The sequence below is a fragment of the Microcaecilia unicolor genome, chromosome 2, assembly GCF_901765095.1.
Source record: "Microcaecilia unicolor chromosome 2, aMicUni1.1, whole genome shotgun sequence".
Lineage (NCBI taxonomy): Eukaryota > Metazoa > Chordata > Amphibia > Gymnophiona > Siphonopidae > Microcaecilia > Microcaecilia unicolor.
Window position 1 is genome coordinate 538598247 of NC_044032.1, and position 24151 is coordinate 538622397.

The following is a 24151-nucleotide window of genomic DNA, read 5'->3' on the forward strand; positions in this document are numbered from 1 at the left end:
CCTGCTCAAAAGAACTTACAATCTAAATAATACAGACAAGACAGTTACGGGTGAGGGAGTAATGGGAGTTAAAAAGCAGCAGTGAAAAGGTGGGTTTTCAGCATAGATTTGAAAACAGGTAGAGATGGAGCTAGATGTATAGGTCCATGAAGTCTATTCCAGGCATAAGGTGCCCCGAGAGAAAAGGAGCGAAGCCTGGAGTTAGCAATGGAGGAGAAGGGGGATGACAAGAGAGATTTGTCCAGGGAGTGGAGTTCACGGGGAAGAATATAGGGAGAGATGAGAGTGGAGAGGTAATGGGGGGCTGCATTTAAAGGTCAGTACGAGAAGTTTAAATTGAATGTGGAAGCGGACAGGGAGCCAGTGAAGTGACTTGAGGAGTGGGCTAGTGTGGGTATAACGATTCTGGCAGAAAATAAGTTGTGCCGCAGAATTTTGGACAGATTGGAGAGGAGAGAGATGGCTGAGTGGAAGACCAGTGAGAAGTAATTGCAATAGTCCAAGCGAGAGGTGACAAGGGTGTGGATAAGGGTTCTGGCAGCATATTCAGACAGGAAGGGGCGAATTTTGCTAATATTGTAGATAAAGAAACGACAGGTATTGGCAATCTGTTGAATATGTGCAGAGAAGGAGAGAGAGGAATCAAAGATGACTCCAAGGTTACAAGCCGAGGAGACAGGGAGGATGTGAGAGCCATTAACAGAGATAGAGAAAGGGGGAAGAGGGGAGGTGGGTTTAGGGGGAAAAACGAGAAGTTCAGTTTTGGACATGTTGAGCTTTAGATGGCGTTGAGACATCCAAGCAGCAATGTCGGGCAAGCAGGCTGAGATTTTGTCCTGGATCGAGGTTGAGATTTCAGGGGTGGAGATGTAGATCTGAGAGTCATCAGCGTAAAGATGGTATTGAAAGCCATGGGATGAAATCAGGGTACCAAGGGAAGAGGTATAGATGGAGAAAAGGAGGGGTCCAAGGACAGAACTCTGAGGCACACCAACAGAAAGCGGGATGGAAGTTGAAGAGGATCCACTAGAGTGAACACTGAAAGAACGAAGTGAGAGGTAAGAGGAAAACCAGGAAAGAACAGGGCCCTGGAATCCAAGCGAGGACAGCTTATCCAGAAGTATAGTGTGGTCAACAGTGTCAAAAGCAGCAGATAGGTCAAGAAGGATAAGGATAGAGACCTCTGGATTTAGCCAGCAGCAGGTCAGAGACTTTGGTAAGTGCAGTTTCAGTAGAGTGAAGAGGACGAAAACCAGATTGGAGTGAGTCAAAAATAGGTTGTGTAGAAAGAAAGTCAAGACAACGGAGGTGAACGACACGTTCAAGTACCATGAATGATTTTATGGACAATCGTGCATATAATCATTCATGGAGATGCCCCGACCTACATGCTAGACCTAGTTAACCTCCCACCCAGGAATGCTAAAAGATCTTCCCGTACTTACCTCAACCTGCACTTCCCCAGTTGTAAAGGGGTCAAATACAAATTAACACATACGTCCAGCTTTTCATACACGAGTACGAAGATGTGGAATGCACTACCAACTCACCTGAAAATGATCGATGAATTAAATAACTTCCGTAAAGCTATGAAAACCACTCTCTAACAAAGCTTACCACGAAAACCCATAATTACTAGAACGCTACCCTTCACTCCTTTACTCAGAATGTCTTACTGTACAGCTACATGACCAGATGCTCTTGCTGTCTTCTCTCTGCAAAACCATTTGTATTTCCTCCCTGTTATGGCAATGTCATAACAAACCTTTGTAAGCCACATTGAGCCTGCAAATAGGTGGGAAATGTGGGATACAAGTACAATAAATAATAAAATAAATAAATAATTTGGAGAGGAAAGGGAGAAGGGAGATGGGGCGATAGTTGGAGGGACAGGTAGGGTCAAGTGAGGGTTTTTTAAGGAGTGGAGTGACAACAGCATGTTTGAAGGCCATAGGAACAGTTGCAGTGGAGAGTGAAAGATTAAGGATGTGACAGATGACTGGGATGATAGTAGGAGAGATGTGTTAAGTAGATAAGTGGGGATGGGATCAGAGGAACAGATAGAACATTTAAAGGAGGAAAGAAGAAGGGCAGTTTCCACAGTAGAAACTTCTGAGAAGGAGGAAAAGGAAGGAGAGGAAGGAGAGTAGGGGGTGAGGACTAAGGGAGAGAGAGGTGGGGAGGGTTTGGATGAAAAGGTAAAATTATGTATAATCATACCTGATAATTTTCTTTCCATTAATCATAGCTGATCAATCCATAGACTGGTGGGTTGTGTCCATCTACCAGCAGGTGGAGATAGAGAGCAAACTTTTGCCTCCCTATATGTGGTCATGTGCTGCCGGAAACTCCTCAGTATGTCGATATCAAAGCTCCATCTGCAGGACTCAGCACTTAGAGAATTACACCCACAAAGGGACACTCTGCCCAGCTCACCACCGCCGAAACGGGGGAGGGGAATTAACCCAGCTCATCCCCACACAAGTGGGGGAGGGGAATTAACCCAGCTCATCCCCACACAAGTGGGGGAGGGGAATCCGTCCAGCTCATCCCCGTGGAGCGGGGGAGGGACACCACACCCGCCGATGCGGGGGGATCTGGCTTATCCTGCAACCGCAACCGCGGGAGGAGCTGACTGACCCTAGCACCGCCGAAGCGGGAGGGGTACAAAACTGCCCTACAACCGCACGAAGCGGGAGGGAGTGCCGGCAGAATTTATGTCTCAATCCAGCCCCGTAAAACGGAGGGGAGAGGAATGCAGCAGCTCACTGTAACACAAACTCGTCTCAACTCTTGAAGAATCCAAGTGAAAAAACTTGAACCCGAAGTCTTCCTGAAGTAACTGAAGACTAAACTTGAACCTGAAATGCAACCAGAATAGAAACCATACAGATATCTGGGCGGGGCTATGGATTGATCAGCTATGATTAATGGAAAGAAAATTATCAGGTATGATTATACATAATTTTACCTTCCATATCATCAAGCTGATCAATCCATAGACTGGTGGGATGTACCGAAGCAGTACTCACCCAGGGTGGGACATAGAAATCCCTGAACTCAACACTGAAGCTCCACACCGGGCCTCCGCCCGTGCCGCCACAGTCAAGCGGTAATGCTTGGAGAATGTATGGGCCGATGCCCAAGTTGCCGCCTTGCATATCTCTTCCAAGGAGACGGACCCGGCCTCTGCCATCGAGGCCGCCTGAGCTCTAGTGGAGTGAGCCTTCAGCTGGATAGGCGGCACCTTCCCCGCGGCCACATAAGCCGCGGCAATGACTTCCTTGACCCATCTTGCCACTGGAGGCTTAGCAGCCTGCAGACCCTTACGAGGATCTGCCAACAGGACAAACAGATGATCCGATTTCCGGAAATCATTGGTCACTTCCAAGTATCTGATGATGACTCGTCTCACATCCAGATATTTAAGAGCAGAGTACTCCTCTGGGTAGTCCTCCCTACGAAAGGAAGGGAGACAGAGCTGCTGATTCACATGGAAGCGAGAAACAATCTTGGGCAGGAAGGAAGGCACTGTGCGAATAGTCACTCCTGCCTCAGTGAACTGCAGAAAAGACTCTCGACATGAGAGTGCCTGGAGCTCGGAAACTCTTCTGGCTGAAGGATAGCCACCAAAAAGACTGCTTTCAACGTCAGGTCTTTCAGAGATGCCCTCAACAAGGGTTCAAAAGGCGGCTTCTGTAATGCTCTGAGCACCAGGTTAAAATTCCACGCAGGCACCATTGAGTGCAGAGGAGGGCGCAGGTGCTTAACTCCCTTGAGAAAACGCACCACATCTGGCTACGAAGCCAGGGAAGCACCCTTCAGGCGGCCCCTGAAGCAAGCCAGGGCCGCTACCTGGACTTAAAGGGAACTGAGCGACAGGCCTTTCTCCAGACCTTCTTGCAGGAATGCCAACACTGAAGAAATTGGAGCAGTGAATGAAGAAAATGAGCCTGCTTCGCCACACTGCAAAGGTACGCCAAACCCTGGCGTAAGCCTTGTCTGAGAAGTCCTTCTTCCTCAGACGCTGCCGCTCAATAGCCAGGCCGTAAGCCCAAAGGGGGAGGGATCCTCCATCACCACGGGACCCTGATGTAACAGACCCTGCTCCACTGGCAGCCCCACCAGGATTATCCAGCCCGGATGCTTTGCCAATCGGTCTAGCACCCTGCCCAACATGGGCCAGGGCGGGAACACATAGAGAAGCTCTTGTGTTGGCCACTGTTAGAGGAGAGCATCGACTCCCAGAGATCGAGGGTCCCGTCCTCTGCTGAAAAAACGCGGCACTTGGCAACTGGCCGATGACGCCAATAGATCTAGGCTCGGCTGGCCCCAGCGCTTCGTGATATCCAAGAACGCCTGAGCCGATAACTGCCACTCTCCGGGATCCAAGGTATGGCGACTGAGAAAGTCCGCCTTGACATTCATGACTCCGGAAATGTGGGCTGCTGACAGCTGCTCCAGGCTCGCTACCGCCCACTGGCATAGATTCACGGCTGCCTTGGCTAGAGGGGCGCTCTTGGGACCTCCCTGGCGGTTGACATAGACCACAGCCGTGGCATTGTCCAACAGGACCCGTACTGGCTTCAACGCCAGTACCGGGATGAACTCCAAAAACGCCAACCGAATGGCTCTGAGTTCCAGGAGGTTGATAGACCACTTTGCCTCTGCAGGAGACCAGAGCCCCTGCGCTGTCCTTCCCAAGAAGAGGGCTCCCCAGCCCGACAAAGAGGCGTCCGTCGTGACGACAATCCACTCCGGGGTCACCAGAGGCATTCCTGCAGACAACTTGTCTGTCTGCGTCCACCAGCTCAGCGCCTTGCGCACTGCTGGGTCCAAGGGAAGGCTCACAGCATAATCCTCCGACATCGGAGTCCAGCGCAGCAGCAGAGATTGTCGAAGTGGTCTCATATGAGCCCTGGCCCAGGGCACTACATCCATCGTGGCCGACATAGAGCCCAACAGCTGCACATAGTCCCAAGTCCGAATAGGAGAGGCTACTAGGAACTAGTCCACCTGAGCCTGAAGCTTGACAATCCAATTGTCTGGCAGGAACACTCTGCCCACTTGGGTGTCGAATCGAACTCCCAGATGCTCCAGGGACTGAGTCGGGCGCAGCTGGCTTTTCTCCCAGTTGATGATCCACCTCAGGGAGCTCGAAAGAGCAACCACCCGGTTCACAGCTTTGCCGCACTCTGCATAAGAGGGGCTTGGATCAACCAGTCGTCCAGATAAGAATGGACTTGAACTCCTTCCTTCCACAGGAAGGCCGCGATGACCACCATTACTTTGGAGAAGGTCCGCGGAGCAGTAGCCAACCCGAACGGGAGGGCTCTGAACTGGAAGAGTCGACCAGTACTGCAAAACGCAAAAAGCGTTGATGAGGAGGCCAGATGGGAATATGCAAGCACGCGTCCTTGAAGTCCAAGGATGCCAGGAACTCTCCTGCCTTCACTGCCGCTATAACAGAGCGGAGGGTCTCCATGCGAAAGTGCCGAACTTTCAAGGCCCAATGGGCCCCTTGAGGTCGAGGATAGGCCGTAAAGAACCTCCTTTCTTTGGAATCACAAAGAAAAAGGAGTAACGTCCCTTGCCAGGCTGATTCTCTGGCACCGGAACGACCGCCCCCAGGCGGAACAGATTGTCCAAGGTCTGCTGCACTGCCACAGCTTGACCGGAGACTTGCAGGGAGAGAGTACAAACCCGTCTTTTAAGGGTCGGCAGACTCTAGCTTGTAGCCGTCTCTGATGACTTCCAGCACTCAAGCGTCTGAAGTTATTGTGGTCCACTCGCCCATAAACAAGGACAGCCGTCCTCCAATCTGCACTGAGGCGTGGACCAAGGCCCCGTCATTGGGTACGAGACCCTGGGGGAGGACCGGAGGGAGCACCTCCGGGACGGCGGTCTCTGCGAAAGGAATGCTGCTTGGGGGAGAAGTTCCTCTTGAAGGAAGAGAGGGCAGAGGAGCCCGACCTGCCCGGGCGGTACCGATGGGCTTCCTGAGCCCGTCCTCTGGAGGTACCAGGGCGAGTACTAGCCCGAGCCCTGACCTCTGGTAACTTCTTGCCCTTAGACGTGCCGAGATCGGACACGATTTTGTGCAGCTCGACCCCAAAGAGCAGCTTGCCTTTAAAAGGCAATCTAGCCAGGCGGGATTTAGAGGCATGGTCAGCAGACCAATGTTTCAGCCAAAGCCACCGCCGCGCAGAGATTGTCTGAGCCATGCCTTTAGCTGAGGCTCTCAAGACATCATACAGCAAGTCTGCCAAATAGGCTAAGCCCGATTCCAGGGCCGGCCAAACAGCCCTCAAGGAATGATCCGAGGGGGAAGCCCGCTGCACCATAGTCAGGCACGCCCTGGCCACATAGGAGCCGCAAACTGAGGCCTGCAAACTTAAAGCAGCCGCCTCAAAGGACGACCTTAAGGCCGCCTCCAATCCTCTGTCTTGGGCGTCCTTTAGGGCCGTGCCACCTTCCACTGGTAACGCCGTTTTCTTAGTCACCGCAGTGATTAAAGAATCCACGGTAGGCCACAGAAAGGCCTCACGTTCACCTTCAGGCAAAGGATAGTGGCGGGACATAGCCCTAGCCACTTTAAGGCTCGCTTCCGGGACATCCCATTGAGCCGAAATTAAGGAGTGCATGGCATCATGCATGTGGAAGGTTCTAGGCGGGCGCTTCGTCCCCAGCATAATGGCAGAGCCAACAGGGGCTGAGGGAGAGACGTCCTCCGGAGAGGAAATCTTCAAAATGCCCATGGCCTGCACTAACAGGTTGGGCAAAACCTCTGAGCTAAAGAGCCGCTGCAGAGGGGTCATCCGCTCCATCCGAGCGGGGATCCGTCTCCTCCAAGGAATCCGCAAAGGACCGTTGGGAGACCTCAGACACGCTGCCCTCGTCTACACCGAGCCGCGTGGCCGGCCAAGATGGCGGAGGTGAGGAGCGGGGGATGGGCGTTTATGGCGGGAAAAACCGCCACGCCGGAGGAAGGACCGGGACATTCATCGGTCACGAAACTGTCACCCAACAAGGGCGAATCAGGCTGTAAGACCCCCGCATCCCCTCTAGAAGCGCTCAAGCGATCCGGGGAGCGACCCTTTGCGCCCTCGCCCTCCGACGCCATATGCCACGAGGAGAAGAATCGGGGAACCCCCTGCCCGCTATAAAAAGGTAAAAATTACCTGCAGTCCGCTCCAAGCTGTAACGAACTGGTGTCCCAGTGAGTAGCTGCAATGAACGTTTAAATAAACGTCGAAATAAACGCCTTTAAGGACGTTTAAAAAAATTTTTTTTTTTTTTTTAAACGGAGCCAGCGGGAGGGGGGAGAAAAGGAGGGACCTGGCACCACCAGGTTTGCACTTGCTCAAAAGAGCCCTCAACCCCAGGCACTCAACAAAACCTAAAAATTAGGCTTGGAGGCCTAGCCAGAGCTGCTGCTGTGTGTGACCACCACCTGCTGAGATAGAGAACATACTGGGGAGTTTCCGGCAGCACATGACCACATATAGGGAGGCAAAAGTTTGCTCTCTATCTCCACCTGCTGGTAGATGGACACAACCCACCAGTCTATGGATTGATCAGCTTGATGATATGGAATTCAAGGTTAATCTTACGGATTTTAACGTGGAAGTGCTCAGCTAGGGTCTGAGGAGAAAGATGAGGGAATTGGGGACGGAGGTGCCTTGAGAAGAGAGTTCAGTGTGGCAAAGAGGAGTCGAGGGTTGGAGCCAAGGGAATTTGTCATTGGGTCATATTTCCTCTTTTGTTAGTGTTTTAAATATGCAGATTTTGCAAATTACATCTTGGTGCATCTTACAAGCCCTCATACTTTGTTAAAGAACATATTAAAGGAGGTAGATTCAGTTTCAGTCCTGAGAGAAATGTATCCCACTAAACCAGAAATGCTAACTACTAATTATTCCACTAAGAAGAAATGGGGCCCCGATTTCCCACTCCAGTGGGCAACTGGTACTTTGCATTACCTAAGAATTCAACTTTCTTAAGATCTGAGACACACATATAAAATACATGTACAACTTCTGCTTAGGATGGGAATTTCATCCTTTGTCATAGACTTAGTCCTTAGTGGTGCTAATGATCTAGTGCAGGGGGTAACGATACGAGGGCCGCTTGATAACAGTGATCATAATATGATCGGTTTTGATATTGGCATTGAAGGAAGTGAAACTAGGAAATCAAGTACGCTAGCGTTTAACTATAGAAAAGGTGATTACGACAAAATGAGAAAAATGGTGAAAAAAAGACAAAGGAGCAGCTCGCAGAGTAAAAAACTTGCATCAGGCGTGGATGCTGTTTAAAAACACCATCCTGGAGGTTCAGGACAAATATATTCCACGTATTAGAAAAAAGGGAAAAAAGACTAAACGTCAGCCGGCGTGGCTAAACAGTAAGATAAAGGAAATCATTACAGCCAAAAAACAATCCTTCAGAAAGTGGAGAAGAGAACCAACTGAAAGTAACAGGATAGATCATAAGGAATGCCAAGCCAAATGCAAAGCGGAGATAAGGAGGGCAAAAAAGGACTTTGAGAAGAAATTAGCGTTGGAAGCAAAAATACATAGTAAAAATTTTTTTAGATACATTAAAAGCAGGAAACTGGCCAAAGAGTCGGTTGGGCCGCTGGACGAAAATGGTGTTAAAGGGGCGATCAAGGAGGACAAAGCCGTAGCGGAGAAATTAAATGAATTCTTTGCTTCGGTCTTCACCGAGGAGGATTTGGGAGGGACACCGGTGCCAGAAAGAATATTTGAAGCGGGGGAGTCGGAGAAACTAAACAAATTCTCTGTAACCTTGGAGGATGTAATGGGTCAGTTCAGCAAGCTGAAGAGTAGTAAATCACCGGGACCTGATGGTATTCATCCCAGAGTATTAATAGAACTAAAAAATGAACTTGCGGAGCTACTGTTAGAAATATGCAATCTGTCCCTAAAATCGAGTGTAGTACCGGAAGACTGGAGGGTAGCCAATGTTACTCCGATTTTTAAGAAGGGTTCCAGAGGAGATCCGGGAAATTATAGACCGGTGAGTCTGACGTCGGTGCCGGGCAAGATGGTGGAGGCTATTATTAAGAATAAAATTGCAGAGCATATACAAAAACATGGACTGATGAGACAAAGTCAGCACGGATTTAGTGAAGGGAAGTCTTGCCTCACCAATCTAATGCATTTTTTTGAGGGGGTAAGCAAACATGTGGACAATGGGGAGCCGGTTGATATTGTATATCTGGATTTTCAGAAGGCGTTTGACAAAGTGCCGCACGAAAGACTCCTGAAGAAATTGCAGAGTCATGGAATCGGAGGTAGGGTATTATTATGGATTAAGAACTGGTTGAAAGATAGGAAGCAGAGAGTAGGATTGCGTGGCCAGTATTCTCAGTGGAGGAGGGTAGTTAGTGGGGTCCCGCAGGGGTCTGTGCTGGGTCCGTTGCTTTTTAATGTATTTATAAATGACCTAGAGATGGGAATAACTAGTGAGGTAATTAAATTCGCCGATGACACAAAATTATTTAGGGTCGTCAAGTCGCAGGAGGAATGTGAACGATTACAGGAGGACCTTGCGAGACTGGGAGAATGGGCGTGCAAGTGGCAGATGAAGTTCAATGTTGACAAGTGCAAAGTGATGCATGTGGGTAAGAGGAACCCGAATTATAGCTACGTCTTGCAAGGTTCCGCGTTAGGAGTTACGGATCAAGAAAGGGATCTGGGTGTCGTCGTCGATGATACGCTGAAACCTTCTGCTCAGTGTGCTGCTGCGGCTAGGAAAGCGAATAGAATGTTGGGTGTTATTAGGAAGGTATGGAGTCCAGGTGTGCGGATGTTATAATGCCGTTGTATCGCTCCATGGTGCGACCGCACCTGGAGTATTGTGTTCAGTACTGGTCTCCGTATCTCAAAAAAGATATAGTAGAATTGGAAAAGGTACAGCGAAGGGCGACGAAAATGATAGTGGGGATGGGACGACTTTCCTATGAAGAGAGGCTGAGAAGGCTAGGGCTTTTCAGCTTGGAGAAGAGACGGCTGAGGGGAGATATGATAGAAGTGTATAAAATAATGAGTGGAATGGATCGGGTGGATGTGAAGCGACTGTTCACGCTATCCAAAAATACTAGGACTAGAGGGCATGAGTTGAAGCTACAGTGTGGTAAATTTAAAACGAATCGGAGAAAATGTTTCTTCACCCAACGTGTAATTAGACTCTGGAATTCGTTGCCGGAGAACGTGGTACTGGCGGTTAGCTTGACGGAGTTTAAAAAGGGGTTAGATAGATTCCTAAAGGACAAGTCCATAGACCGCTATTAAATGGACTTGGAAAAATTCCGCATTTTTAGGTATAACTTGTCTGGAATGTTTTTACGTTTGGGGAGCGTGCCAGGTGCCCTTGACCTGGATTGGCCACTGTCGGTGACAGGATGCTGGGCTAGATGGACCTTTGGTCTTTCCCAGTATGGCACTACTTATGTACTTATGTAGGGAAGATTTATTTGTACTGAATGTACCAAAATGGATTTATAAACTACAAATGTTATTGCTTTAACTCAAAATACAGCTTTAAGGCAATCTAGCATGTAAAGAAATTTCAACTAAAATTGAATACTATTATGTGCAATCATAACATGTGGGGGCTAGCACTTCCAGATATTAAGCTGTATCGTATAGCTTGAGTTAAAGAGAAATCACACTATAGTCACCTACTTACAGAGCAAGTAAGATGCTTTAGTAAGTTACTTTAGGTGCAGCACTAGATTTGTGCTGCATGAGAAAGCTGTTCATTTCCTTCCACCTATCACAGAACACCCCTTAATAATTCGTGTAAGACAGGCATAGAATGGCTTTATGTGAAACTAAAATGCAATGCCAACACTACTCCACTGTACAGTTACCCATTAGGGGAAATCCAGAGGTTAATCGTGATTTATAGCATCCTTATGGAAAAGTATCATATTAAAACATTAAAAAAAAATCATCTTGGAAAACAATACATTTTTGTAAATTTGCAACCCGTTCAGTTACTGGTAAAAAAAAAACATTTGCTGGCCTCAGCAACACAAATCTTTGATGAATGTTTTGAATTAGAAAACACCAAGGCCTTTAATCTCCAACTATGCTCCACCTCCCCCACTCATCAAAATGGTCACTGTCTTGATCTCATCTTCTCCTCCAACTGTTCACCTTCTAGTTTCCTTGCCTCTGATCATCCCTCCTCTGATCACCATCTTATAACTTTCACACTTAAATCTCCTCCCTCCCAGTCCCGTCCTATCCTATCTTGCACCTTTGATGACCCGCCCTGTAAGGCGTACAAAACCCCAACCTTGGCTGACTTCTAATATCCGCTACCTACGTTCCTGTACCCGCTCCGCCGAACGCCTCTGGCGGAAATCTCGGGCCCTTGCTGATTTCTTACACTTTAAGTTCATGCTGACCTCCTTCCAATCTGCTCTTTTACGTGCCAAACAGGATTATTATATCCAACTGACCAACTCTCTTGGCTCTAATCCTCTTCACCACATTGAACTCTCTCCTCAAGGTGCCCCCTCCCCCAACTCCCCCTTCATTATCTCCTCAGACCCTTGCTGAATTCTTTCACAACAAGGTTCAAAAGATAAACCTTGCTTTCTCTACCTCACCAGCTCTCCCTCCACTAGTCCGTTCCCCTCTCTCTCCTTCCCCTCATTCCCTTTCCTGAAGTTACTATTGAGGAAACTACACTTCTCCTTTCTTCCTCAAAATGTACCACCTGTTCCTCTGATCCCATTCCCACCCACCTTCTTCATGCCATCTCTCCTACTCTTATTCCTTTTATCTGTCACATTCTCAACCTCTCACTTTCCACTGCGACTGTCCCTGCTGCCTTTAAACATGCTGTGGTCACACCTCTCCTTAAGAAGCCTTCACTTGTCCCTACTTGTCCCTCTAATTACCGACCCATCTCCCGCCTTCCTTTTCTCTCCAAATTACTTGAGCGTGCTGTTCACCGCCGCTGCCTTGATTTTCTCTCCTCACATGCTATTCTTGACCCATTACAATCTGGTTTTCGCCCTCTCCACTCAACCGAAACTGCGCTTACTAAAGTCTCCAATGACCTATTACTGGCTAAATCCAGAGGTCAATATTCCATCCTCATTCTTCTTGATCTTTCCGCTGCTTTTGACACTGTCGATCACAGCATACTTCTCGATACCCTGTCCTCACTTGGATTCCAAGGCTCTGTCCTTTCCTGGTTCTCTTCCTACCTCTCCCTCCGCACCTTTAGTGTTCACTCTGGTGGATCCTCTTCTACTTCTATCCCTCTGCCTGTCGGCGTACCTCAGGGTTCTGTTCTTGGTCCCCTTCTCTTTTCTATCTACACTTCTTCCCTTGGTTCATTAATCTCATCCCATGGCTTTTCCTACCATCTCTATGCTGATGACTCCCAAATCTACCTTTCTACCCCTGATATCTCACCTTGCATCCAAACCAAAGTTTCAGCATGCTTGTCTGACATTGCTGCCTGGATGTCTCAACGCCACCTGAAATTAAATATGACCAAAACCGAGCTTCTCATTTTCCCCCCCAAACCCACCTCCCCGCTCCCCCCATTTTCTATTTCTGTTGATGGCTCTCTCATTCTCCCTGTCTCCTCAGCTCGAAACCTTGGGGTCATCTTTGACTCTTCTCTCTCCTTCTCTGCTCATATCCAGCAGAACGCCAAGACCTGTCGTTTCTTTCTTTACAACATCCGTAAAATCCGCCCCTTTCTTTCCGAGCACTCTACCAAAACCCTCATCCACACCCTTGTCACCTCTCGTTTAGACTACTGCAATCTGCTTCTTGCTGGCCTCCCACTTAGTCACCTCACCCCTCTCCAGTCGGTTCAAAACTCTGCTGCCCGTCTCATCTTCCGCCAGGGTCGCTTTACTCATACTACCCCTCTCCTCAAGACCCTTCACTGGCTCCCTATCCGTTTTCGCATCCTGTTCAAACTTCTTCTACTAACCTATAAATGTATTCACTCTGCTGCTCCCCAGTATCTCTCCACACTCGTCCTTCCCTACACCCCTTCCCGTGCACTCCGCTCCATGGATAAATCCTTCTTATCTGTTCCCTTCTCCACTACTGCCAACTCCAGACTTCGCGCCTTCTGTCTCGCTGCACCCTACGCCTGGAATAAACTTCCTGAGCCCCTACGTCTTGCCCCATCCTTGGCCACCTTTAAATCTAGACTGAAAGCCCACCTCTTTAACATTGCTTTTGACTCGTAACCACTTGTAACCACTCGCCTCCACCTACCCTCCTCTCTTCCTTCCCGTTCACATTAATTGATTTGATTTGCTTACTTTATTTATTTTTTGTCTATTAGATTGTAAGCTCTTTGAGCAGGGACTGTCTTTCTTCTATGTTTGTGCAGCGCTGCGTATGCCTTGTAGCGCTATAGAAATGCTAAATAGTAGTAGTAGTAGCCTATAAATCTCCCTTGTCCCAGGTACAAAATAAATGCATGTATATAACATATAAACTGCTTTGATTGTAAACACAGAAAGGTGGTATATCAAATCCCATCCCCTTTCCCTTTTCTTGCACAAAAGAAACCAGCTTGCAATATGTAATGAATAAATGGAAAGCTTAATTATCTGTAAATCTGATGAGAAACCAATTTGAGAATAAGTTACAGATGTTATTTCTTTGTTGTAAAATGATCATTATAGGAAACTCAATTTAGGATTTTTTAATGAGATTGTACATTTTGTTGAAGCAAGCGTTCAGGGCAGAGATTACAGACAAGGACATTTGTATTAAATGTGTTACTGTAATGAGTAAACTGGAGCAGCCCAGAAAAAATAGGGATGTGGCAACACTAGGGGAGAGGGATGTGTGATAAGAAAAGCACCCAGAGCATGGAATTATTTCTAATACTTGTGTTGGCTGTGTGTATGTGTTGGTTTTGTATCTTGACCAGGAAAGCAGAGAAGAGGGGAGAGACAGTTTGAAAGGAGGAGTAGTCTGGTGGTTAGAGCACCAGTCTTGACATCCAGAGGTGGCTAGTTCAAACCCACTTCTGCTCCTTATGATCTTGGGCAAGGAGGAGTAGCCTAGTGGTCAGTGCAGTGGACCTTGATCCTGGAGAACTGAGTTCGATTCCCACTGCAGCTCCTTGTAACTCTGGGCAAGTCACTTAACCCTCCATTGCCCCTGGTACAAAATAAGTACGTGAATATATGTAAACCACTTTGAATGTAGTTGCAAAAACCTCAGAAAGGCGGTATATCAAGTCCCATTTCCCTTTCCCTCCATTGCCTCAGGTACAAAATTAGACTGTGAGCCCTCCAGGGACAGGGAAATACCCATTGTACCTAAATATAACTAACCTTGAGCTACTACTGAAAAAGGTGTGAGCAATATCCAAAATAATTAATTTCCCTAACTGCTTATCTTACAGAAACAGCGTTGGCAGTGTTGTTAAAGTAGAGCCAAGAGATCCTTGCGCAGTAATAAGATAGATGGTGCTACCTGAGGGATATGCTAAAGACACTAGATTTTCTGTGCTGTGTTAATTGAAGGCCCCTTTTGATTGCTGCAGGATAGATACTCATTACTATTTGGTGTGTGTGTCTGTTTGGTGCATGCTCAGGTCCTCCCATTCAGAGGTCAATTTGGCTTCTGACTGCTGTGTGATGTGTGTTTCACGAGGGAAGGTGGTTCAGGGAAGGTGGGGTTTGGCAGGGGGACATGTGGATAGGCCTGGAGCTCGAGGAGATTGATATGGGACTGAACCTCCTGAGCGGACCACTGACCTTGAGTGTGAAGCCCATCTACATGAGCTCTCCAACCCAGGTTGGATGCATCCGTTGTCAACTCCTTTTGAGGCAGTGGAATTTGGAATGGGAGCCCCAAGGTCAGATTGGACCCTACTATCCACCAGAGAAGGGCATAAGCCAGCTCCAGGGGAATGTGAATGACATCAGATAGGTTCCCTGCTGCCTGAGACCAATGGGAAGCCCTCAAGTGGAGCCATGCCATGGGAGTGACATAGTTGAGGCCTTGTGACCCATCAATTTCAAAATTTCCGAGCTGAAATCTGCTGGCTGCTGTGGACCTGCGACGCAAGCATTAATAAGGTATCTGCCCTTACTTGAGGAAGGAAGGCCCAAGTTTGCACTGTATCGAGCATGGCTCCTATGTATTCCAGACTTCGCGCCTTCTGTCTCGCTGCACCCTACACCTGGAATAAACTTCCTGAGCCCCTACGTCTTGCCCCATCCTTGGCCACCTTTAAATCTAGACTGAAAGCCCACCTCTTTAACATTGCTTTTGACTCGTAACCACTTGTAACCACTCGCCTCCACCTACCCTCCTCTCTTCCTTCCCGTTCACATTAATTGATTTGATTTGCTTACTTTATTTATTTTTTGTCTATTAGATTGTAAGCTCTTTGAGCAGGGACTGTCTTTCTTCTATGTTTGTGCAGCGCTGCGTATGCCTTGTAGCGCTATAGAAATGCTAAATAGTAGTAGTAGTAGTAGTATTCCAATCGGTGAACTGGATGTAGGTGGGACTTGGCGTAGTTGATGACAAACCCCAAAAGCTCCAGCACCTGAACAGTTAGGTGCATGACCTCCACAGCTCCTTCCCGAGATGTGCTCTTGACCAGCCAGTCGTCTAGGTAGGGAAACACATACATCCCCAGTCTGCGTAGACACTTGGTGAAAACTCTGGGGGCAAAGGCCAGGCCAAATGGCAGAATGCAGTACTGGAAGTAGTGTTTCCCAATGTGAAATCTGAGATACTTCCTGTGACTTGGAAATATCAAAGGATGCCTACACCCACATTGGACTTGAAATGATCTGGACTTGAAGAGAGCATAGCCAATCATTTTCTAGAATTATAGGAAGAAGGATGCCCAGGGAAATCATCCTGAACTTTTCCTTGACCAGAATTTTGTTCAAGGCCTTTAAGTCTAGGATGGACTGGAATCCCCCCACCCCCCATTTTTTTTTTTTTTTTTACTACAAGACTGGACCTGGAATCAAATCCCTTTCCTTCTTCCCCTAGTGGCACAGGTTCGACCGCTCAGGCCTGCAGAAGATCAGAGATTTCCTTACAAATACCTACTTGTGCTGAGAGCCGATAGAGTTCTTTAACACCAATTTAGTAAGTACCCAAGATGGACTATTTGAAGAACCCACCAGTCAGAAGTTACAAGGAGCCATCTGTGTTGGTAAAAAATGAGCCTCCCTCTAACCAGTAAGCCATTCAGGACGGATACTCTTTGAAGTGACTATGCTCTGCTGGAGCCAGTCAAAAGCCTGCACCCTGCTTTGACTGGGGAGCTGGCTAGGAATTCTGAGCATGGGACTGGTGAGGCCTGGGACGCTGGGCCTGAGTTGCCTGAGCAGAACGAACGGGAAGCAGGAACCTACACCTTTGAGAGTAGTAGGATCGCCACTTGGATCCGCTAGAAAATCTTCTTGTTGAAGAAGACGCAGATGGAGGATGCCAAGAGAGTGTGGATGGTGTCCGTATGTTTCTTTATGAGGTCAACGACCTCTTCCACTCTCTCTCCCAACAAACTGTCACCTCGGCAGGGCACGTCCACCAATCTCTATAGAACCGCTGGTTCGAGGTCATGGACACGCAGCCATGAGAGTCTGTGCATCCCTACACCAATGCCAGAGAGTCTGGATGCAACATCAAAAGGTATCATATGTGCCCCTAGCCAGATAATGCATACATTCCATCTGCTTGTTGGCCAGCTGGCGAAGTTCTGCGGCCTGCTCCGAAGGGAGAGAGTCCACCAGACTCAGTGTATTGTTTATCAAAGACTCCAAATCTGATGTAGAGCTGGTTAGACTGGATGCGAGCAACAAGCATCGAGGCCTGGAAAGTCTTTCTCCCAAATGAATTCAAGGTTCTGGCCTCTTGCTCTGGGGGTGCCGAGGCACGAGACAGAGATCTCTTGGCCCACTTGAGAGCAGATTTGACCATCAAGGAGTGGTGCAGCAGCTGTGCCCTCTCGAATCCGGGAGCCTTCTGGATAAGATACTGCATATCCACCTTCTTGGGTGTGACCTGCACTGTGAGGGAAGATTCCCAGTTCTTCAACAGTGCATCCATAAGAATAGGGTGCAATGGAACAGTGACCCCTTCCTAAGGAGGAGACTTATAGTCCAGGTCAGACATCATTTCCACCCTAGGCGCCTCCTCCATCTCCGACTTAAATGAGATGGCCACAGCCATCTCCCTCACAAAACAAGTGAGAGTGCATCTGGTGGAGATTTTTTATCTCTCAAGGAGATGTTACCAGATGGTATACCATCTGACTCCTCCTCCAAGAAGTAATGTGGATTCTCATCCAACTCCCAAGAGTGGTCCCATTGAGACTCTTCAGCATACTCAAGAGGCAGCTGAATTAGCCTGCACCAACCTCGGCCTGGTGGAACAAGGTCCACATAATGAAGAGCCCCGAGGTACAGCCCTGCTCTTATACTCTATGGGAGCTTCTGACCCCCATGTCAACTGAAGTACTGCATGCCCAGACATCGACAACCTGCAAGGCGCTGGCATCAAAAATTTGGGCACCAGCACCAATGGAGCTTTGGAGAGGGCCTGTAGCTGTTCCACTCGTGGCACATGTGCTCTCAATGCTTGAGAAGGCCCCTACAGTAACTGAACCAAATCCTCTCGGAGTATGCTCCAGAACCATTCTTCATAGGTAGGCACTGGCAAAGGCATGGGAGCCAGGGCTGAGGCAGTCTGAGAAGACACTGGTGCCAAACCGGTGGCGGTGACTGGGCTGCTCAGAGACTTGCCCACCAGCACCTCTTTTAAGGAGAGGGAGCTCTCTTTCCAGTGCCAGCACTTCTCAGGCATCAGGGAATCTGATGTCCTGGTGCTCCTGGCACCGTGGGTCGAGAAGGACCGGTGCTTCTTGGGCTTCCCCCAATGCATAGCGCCTCGATTCCTCAGTGCCGCCAAGGATGACACTGAACCCGTGCATGTCCTCGCTGTCGGGTCCAATGCTGACCGGTCCCAGAGCCTATCATCAGCGCCTGGTGTCGAGACAGGTGGAGGCCCACTCAATGCCAGTGCACTCCCAATGGATGCCGAAGTCTGAGCAGCCGTTGCCAAAGTCAATGGTCCAGCCTTCGAGGAGCCCAAAAGTTGCTCTCTTTGAACCAGTAACACCTGTGAGTTCTCGCCTGCATTTTTAAACAGAGATCACAGTCAGAGGGGACATGATCTGGCCCAAGGCACAAGATGCACCAATTGTGTGGGTTTGTGGAAGAAATCACGTGCCTACATTTGGCACACCTCTTGAAGCCTCTCGGCCAAATTAAACTCCTCAATCTTGAGCTCTCAAAAAAAGGGCACGTTCAAACTGAGGTTGGGGCTGTGGACTAAACAGAGCAGCCACACCTGAAGATAAAGAAAAATTTAGAAGGGCCTAAAAATTCTAAAGAAAAAATACTCGGGTTGGAGAAAACAAAAAAGTGAAAGTAAAAGAACAAAAGCAAACAAGAAACCCTCGTGGGAAGGCACTTTTCTCAAAAGAAGCACAGCATAAGGAAAGCACATGCGAACATGTCCTCTCAGCTCCGCAGAATAAAACAAGACTGGAGGACCTGCACTCGCACATTAGGCGGGAAGGCACCAGCACATGCACAGGTGGGACACTGCTTGAATTTTCTACAGTACTCGCTAGTCAGATGACATCACCCAGATGTGAGACTAAGAAGGCCTGCTTGTCCTCAGAGAATGACAAAACATTATTGTCAGCATCACTTGAACATAAATAACTAGCTAGCGAATGACACAGGGACAAAGTTTGTCCCTATCCCCACTCCAGCCTCACAAACTCATACTCCATCCTCACCCCGTCCCAGCAAGCTTTGACCCCATGCCCAGATTATTTATAAATATGTTTAAAAGCATCAGTCCCAGTACAGGTCCTCGAACTAGCCAACCAATTGCCTTCCTCTATTTCCTCAGGAGTCTTTCATGAGGTACTTCGTCAAATGCCTTCTGAAAATTCAGATATATCAACTGACTCCCCTCAATCCACGTTTATTGAAGTCTTAAAAAAATGTAGCAAGACTTCCCTAGGCTAAATCCATGCTGACTCTGTCCCATTAAATCACATCTATCTACGCGTTCAGTAGTTTTGTTCTTTACAATAGATTCTACCATTTTGCCTGGCACTGCCCACCTGCCTGTTTTCCACATCACTCCTGAAACCATTTTAAAAAATTGGTGTTTCACTGGCCACTCTCCAATCTTCAGGCACCTTCCTCATCGGATTCCTTAATCCATGGCTACTGTCTTTGAAGGAACAGAATGATCAAGCCAGTGCCTTGGTAGTACCACCATAATGTTTCCACTTTACAATGATGGACCTGATTAATGCCACAAGAGATATTTAAACGTACTGAAATTTTGGTACAGCCTTCCCTCAGTCTGTACCTTTGAATCACTTTTCTGTGCAATCCTTTCAGCAGCTCCACGTTCATCATGTTTCAACTTCTGCTTCAAATTCATTTCATACTACAGAAACAGCTTGATCTTCATCTAAGAGTATTCTAATCAGCTCAGCTACTGTGACTGGACACAGGTGGGTTCTATTAACTTACTGTGGGCCTTGTTAAGTCAACTTTTTGAAGCAGAGATAGCTTGTTTGCCATGACATAGGGTGAGAAGATTTATGCACTCAATACTTCTTGTTTTCTTAATTACTCTTTTAATATCTGTACAATAATTGTTCTTTCATTATGAAAATGTGAAGTGTTATACAGATCAGTGAAATAAACTCCTACTTTAAGACATTTTGAATAGCTTATTTTAGAAAGAAGAATGTAAACAAATGGGGAAAGCATACACATTATAGCTCATGGAATTCTTTGCAATTCTTCTACATATGTGCATGTGTGTGTCTGCCCATCTGTGTTTTCTCTGACATGAGGAGAAAGGCAGGGTGATACCAAAACATTCTACTGGTATGGAAATAATAACAAAATGGAATCAAGTGTGCTAATATATCAAGCCATTAGATATAACTGCCAACAGATTTCAAAGGATGGGTTTTAGTTTAAACTTAGGGTGCCATTTTCCCTGTAACTGCTTTTGCCATGTTTCTTCACCATACTCATAGCAACCATTAAGAAGGTACATACTTCATTCACTAGGTCAGTGGTTCCCAAACTGTGGGTCATCAATAGATGGGGAGGGGGGTCAAAGGAACAGGGCTATTTCCCCTCCCTCTAGACCTGTACTAAGATCTACATTCAGTAGTAACAGTCAACATGGGGCCTGTGAGTCAGGGAATATACAAAGGCCCTACTCCCTTCTCCTGTTTGAACTTTCCATACAGAGTATTGGGGTCTATGAGAACATGCTATACACACAATTCTATGCTCACTGCTGCCTTCACACTCTGAATAAGTAATGGGGGGAGGAGGAAGTGGCTGAGGCATCTGGGATCACATGAAATTTTAAGTGTTAAAATAGGATCGTACAGGATAAAAGCTGAGAGAAATACTATACTAGGTTTCACAGCAGAATTTAAAACAAAGAATCACTAAGAGGCAGCCCAGAAAGAATAGCAATGTGGTAACACTAGGGGAGAGGGATGTTAGAAAAGCACCCACAGCATGTCTCAAACAATTATTTTTAATACCTCTGTGTTGGCTGTGTGTACGTGTATGCGTGTCTTGACTGTGTGTCTTGACCAGGAAAGCAGAGAAGAGTGGAGAGGCAGTTTCTCCTACAGAAATTCACTGGGTCATTTTTTGGAGGTCTTAATGTCTTCAGAACCTGTGGTCCAATCTGGCCCGTCTAAAAATGTGGTGTCCTTTCACTGGTTTTCCACTACGATAAACTTAGGCCCAGTTTGTTAAACTGAGTCCACCTTACAGAGATTTAAGGCATCTCTGAAGACTTATTTCCAGCAAGCCTTCGGGAGAAGTTGTACTTGTCCGAGATGGCTATAAGTCTTACTCTGCTCCTTTGACTGTGCTCCACTTCACATCCCCTCTTTTACTGCCTTTTCTGTTGCTTGCTTCTGTCCTATTAGTTTATTTTTGTATTGGACTCCAAGCAAATGTACTTTGGCAGTGTTCCAAAAAATGGGAATCAGAATGAAAAATGCAATCTCTCCTGTAACAACCCAATATGTTTGTGATGGAGGAGGGATAAATAAAAGATCATCATGAGCCAAGCAAAGAACTCACAAGGGAGCATGTGAAACCAAGGCACTAGCTAGAGGGATTGGAAAACCTGACTGGATTACTTAAAGGTTATTACAAGAATCTTAAATTTAACTCCATATCTGATCGGAAGCCAGTGGTATTTCCTAAATGGCAGTGTACCCGTGATCATGAGATCCAGTATGATATAAGAGATGAATGTCTCTTCTTTTTTTTTTTTTTTTACCCAAGAGCTCCTCCACTATTTCCTTGAATGTCTACAAACAACTATGTCAGCAAGAGGCTCATATTTCTCATGCCCAATATGGTCTAACTGGATCCAGTAATATCTGGCATGGCATCATATACAATGTATAAACCAATCACATCCTATTCCATGTCCTTTGAAATTTTGCAAGTATGCAGCCTCAATGGTAAGCAAACTTTCTAATTCCATGTTAAATGGAATTTGGGGGGGGAAAAAAAAAAATAACTTTTCTATTCTAGGAATTGTTCTCTAAATAAATTATACTTAATTCTAGTTATGCTACATTTCAGGTCTGCCATATTGTTTAAACTATTTTTTAGATTTTATTTAATTTTTGATTTTAGCTGAATTCTCTTATTACCTGTTTCTGAGACGTAAGTGATAGGCTCGTGCTTGGTAACTTTTACAGGCTTTAATGACGACTGTGATTCCTCAGGTGGTTTCTTAGATTTCTTCACAATCTGCATCTGTTCTTCTTCAGAATCTGAGTTTTAAATGCAGAATACACCATATTAATAAAAATGCACATACAAAAACAGACAGACAGTCTCAGCTTGTTAAATAGGCTGGAAGGGAAAATTAGGTTCTTACCGTGATAATTTTCTTTCCTTTAGTCATAGCAGATGCAGCCATTACAGATGGGTTGTGTCCATCAACCAGCAGAGGGAGATAGAGCGCACACTTTTTTCAGTGCCTCATACCAGCTTGCTCCACTGCCTCTCTTCAGTATTTGAAGCTTCCAAAGCAGTATGGCAAACCGCAATGGGAATAACATAAGCTTTCCTCACAGCGAACAATGGCCCTACAACAAAGGGCATTAACTCAGAATGGAGGGAATGAAACATCCTCCCGGAGGGCATAAACTCATCCTCCACTGAGACATAACTGGAGGGAACAAACATCCTCCAAAACATGAAAGTGGAGGGAATTAAGTCATCCTCCTTTAACTGAACAAGAATCCTGAAGACTGTTTTCCGACTTTCTCCCAAGGACGGAATCTCCAGGAAACACGAACAGAACCTGAAATAGATTTACAGCAGATAGCATCAGACAGGGAGGGATCATGGCTGCATCTGCTATGACTTAAGAAAAGAAAATTATCACGGTAAGAACCTAATGTTCCCTTCCTTGTCATCAAGCAGATGCAGCCATTACAGATGGGATGTATCAAAGCAATCCCTAGACAGGGTGGGAACAAGCCACACCACGCGCCAGCACTTGTGCTCCAAAATGTGCGTCCCTCCTGGCAGCCACATCCAGCCTGTAATGTCGGGCAAAAGAGAGCTTAGAAGCCCATGTTGCTGCACTACAAATCTCTTGAAGAGAGAGTGCTCCAGTTTCAGCCCAAGAAGAGGAAATTCCTCTAGTGGAATGCGCCTTAAAGGCATCAGGAAGAGGCCGGCCGGCCGGCAAGCAAATAAGCTGAAAAGATAGATTCTTTAAGCCAGCGGGCAATAGTGGCTTTAGATGCTGGAGACCCTCTGCGAGGACCTGCGAGCAAAACAAATAAATGATCAGAGGTACTGAAAGAGTTAGTAACTCGCAGATACTGCAGCAGAGTCCTGCGCACGTCCAACAGGTGCAATTGCCCAAAAGATTCTGGAAACTCCTCCTCGACAAAGGAGGGCAAGAAAATAGGTTGGTTTAGGTGAAACGCTGAAACCACCTTAGGCAAGAAAGAAGGCACGGTCCGAACCGTGACCCCGGACTCTGAAAACTGCAGAAAAGGGTCTCTACAGGACAGCGCCTGGAGCTCTGACACCCGTCTCGCCAAAGTAATGGCCACTAACAAGACGGCCTTCAGTGTCAAATCTTTCTCTGAAGCACACCGAAGCGGTTCAAAGGGAGCACCCTGAAGGGCCTTCAGCACTAGCCCCAGGTTCCAAGCTGGACAAGGTGCACGCACGGGAGGACGGAGCCGAAGCACCCCTCTAAGAAACCGTGCTACATCCGGATGAGCAGCTAAAGACACGCCTTCAACCTTGCCACGCAGGGAGGCCAATGCTGCCACTTGCACCCGCAGGGAATTATAGGCCAAGCCTTTTTGTACACCATCCTGCAAAAAGTCCAGAATCGGTGAGACAGGAGCCCGCAGGGGTGTGATCTCTCTGGAAGCACACCAGACTTCAAACTGGCGCCAAATCCTGGCATAAGCCACGGAAGTGGAACGCTTGCGGGCTTGCAGGAGAGTGGTAATTACTTTATTGGAATAGCCTCTGCCTCTCAATTGCGCCCTCTCAATCGCCAGGCCATAAGACCAAATCGGCCGGCGTCCTCCATGGTCACCGGACCCTGTGACAACAGGTTGGGAACCAGAGGTAACTGAAGGGGATCCTCTACGAGCATCTGTCGGAGATCCGCATACCAAGGCCTCCTGGGCCAATCCGGGGCGACGAGAACCACTTCTCCTGGATGCAGCCAAATCCGCAGGAGCACTCGCCCTATCAAGGGCCACGGAGGGAACACATACAGTAGGCCCGGAGGCCAGCGTTCAGCCAAGGCATCCAACCCCGCCGCGCGAGGATCTCTCCATCCGCTGAAGAAGCATGGGACTTTGACATTGGAGCTTGTCGCAATTAGATCCATCACGGGCTTGCCCCACTTGGCACATATCTGCAGGAACACTTCGTCTGCAAGTTCCCACTCCGCTGGATCGATCTGATGCCTGCTTAGATATTTGGCTTGCACGTTGCTTTGACCTGCAATGT

At 47.4% G+C, this 24151-nt stretch overlaps 1 protein-coding gene across 2 annotated transcripts in view; it reads right to left on the reverse strand.

The window, feature by feature from the left end:
- RFC1 (replication factor C subunit 1) overlaps window positions 1-24151 on the reverse strand; it is a 348859-nt gene that overhangs the window by 284798 nt on the left and 39910 nt on the right. The window contains exons 4-5 of one of the 2 annotated variants that reach the window (XM_030191306.1): window positions 21805-21927; window positions 17311-17313 (exon numbers count right to left, since the gene is read on the reverse strand). In XM_030191306.1, coding sequence (XP_030047166.1) covers window positions 17311-17313; window positions 21805-21927 — 126 coding nt within the window. The remainder of the gene's footprint in view (window positions 1-17310; window positions 17314-21804; window positions 21928-24151) is intronic. The other variant, XM_030191305.1, reaches the window with a different exon arrangement.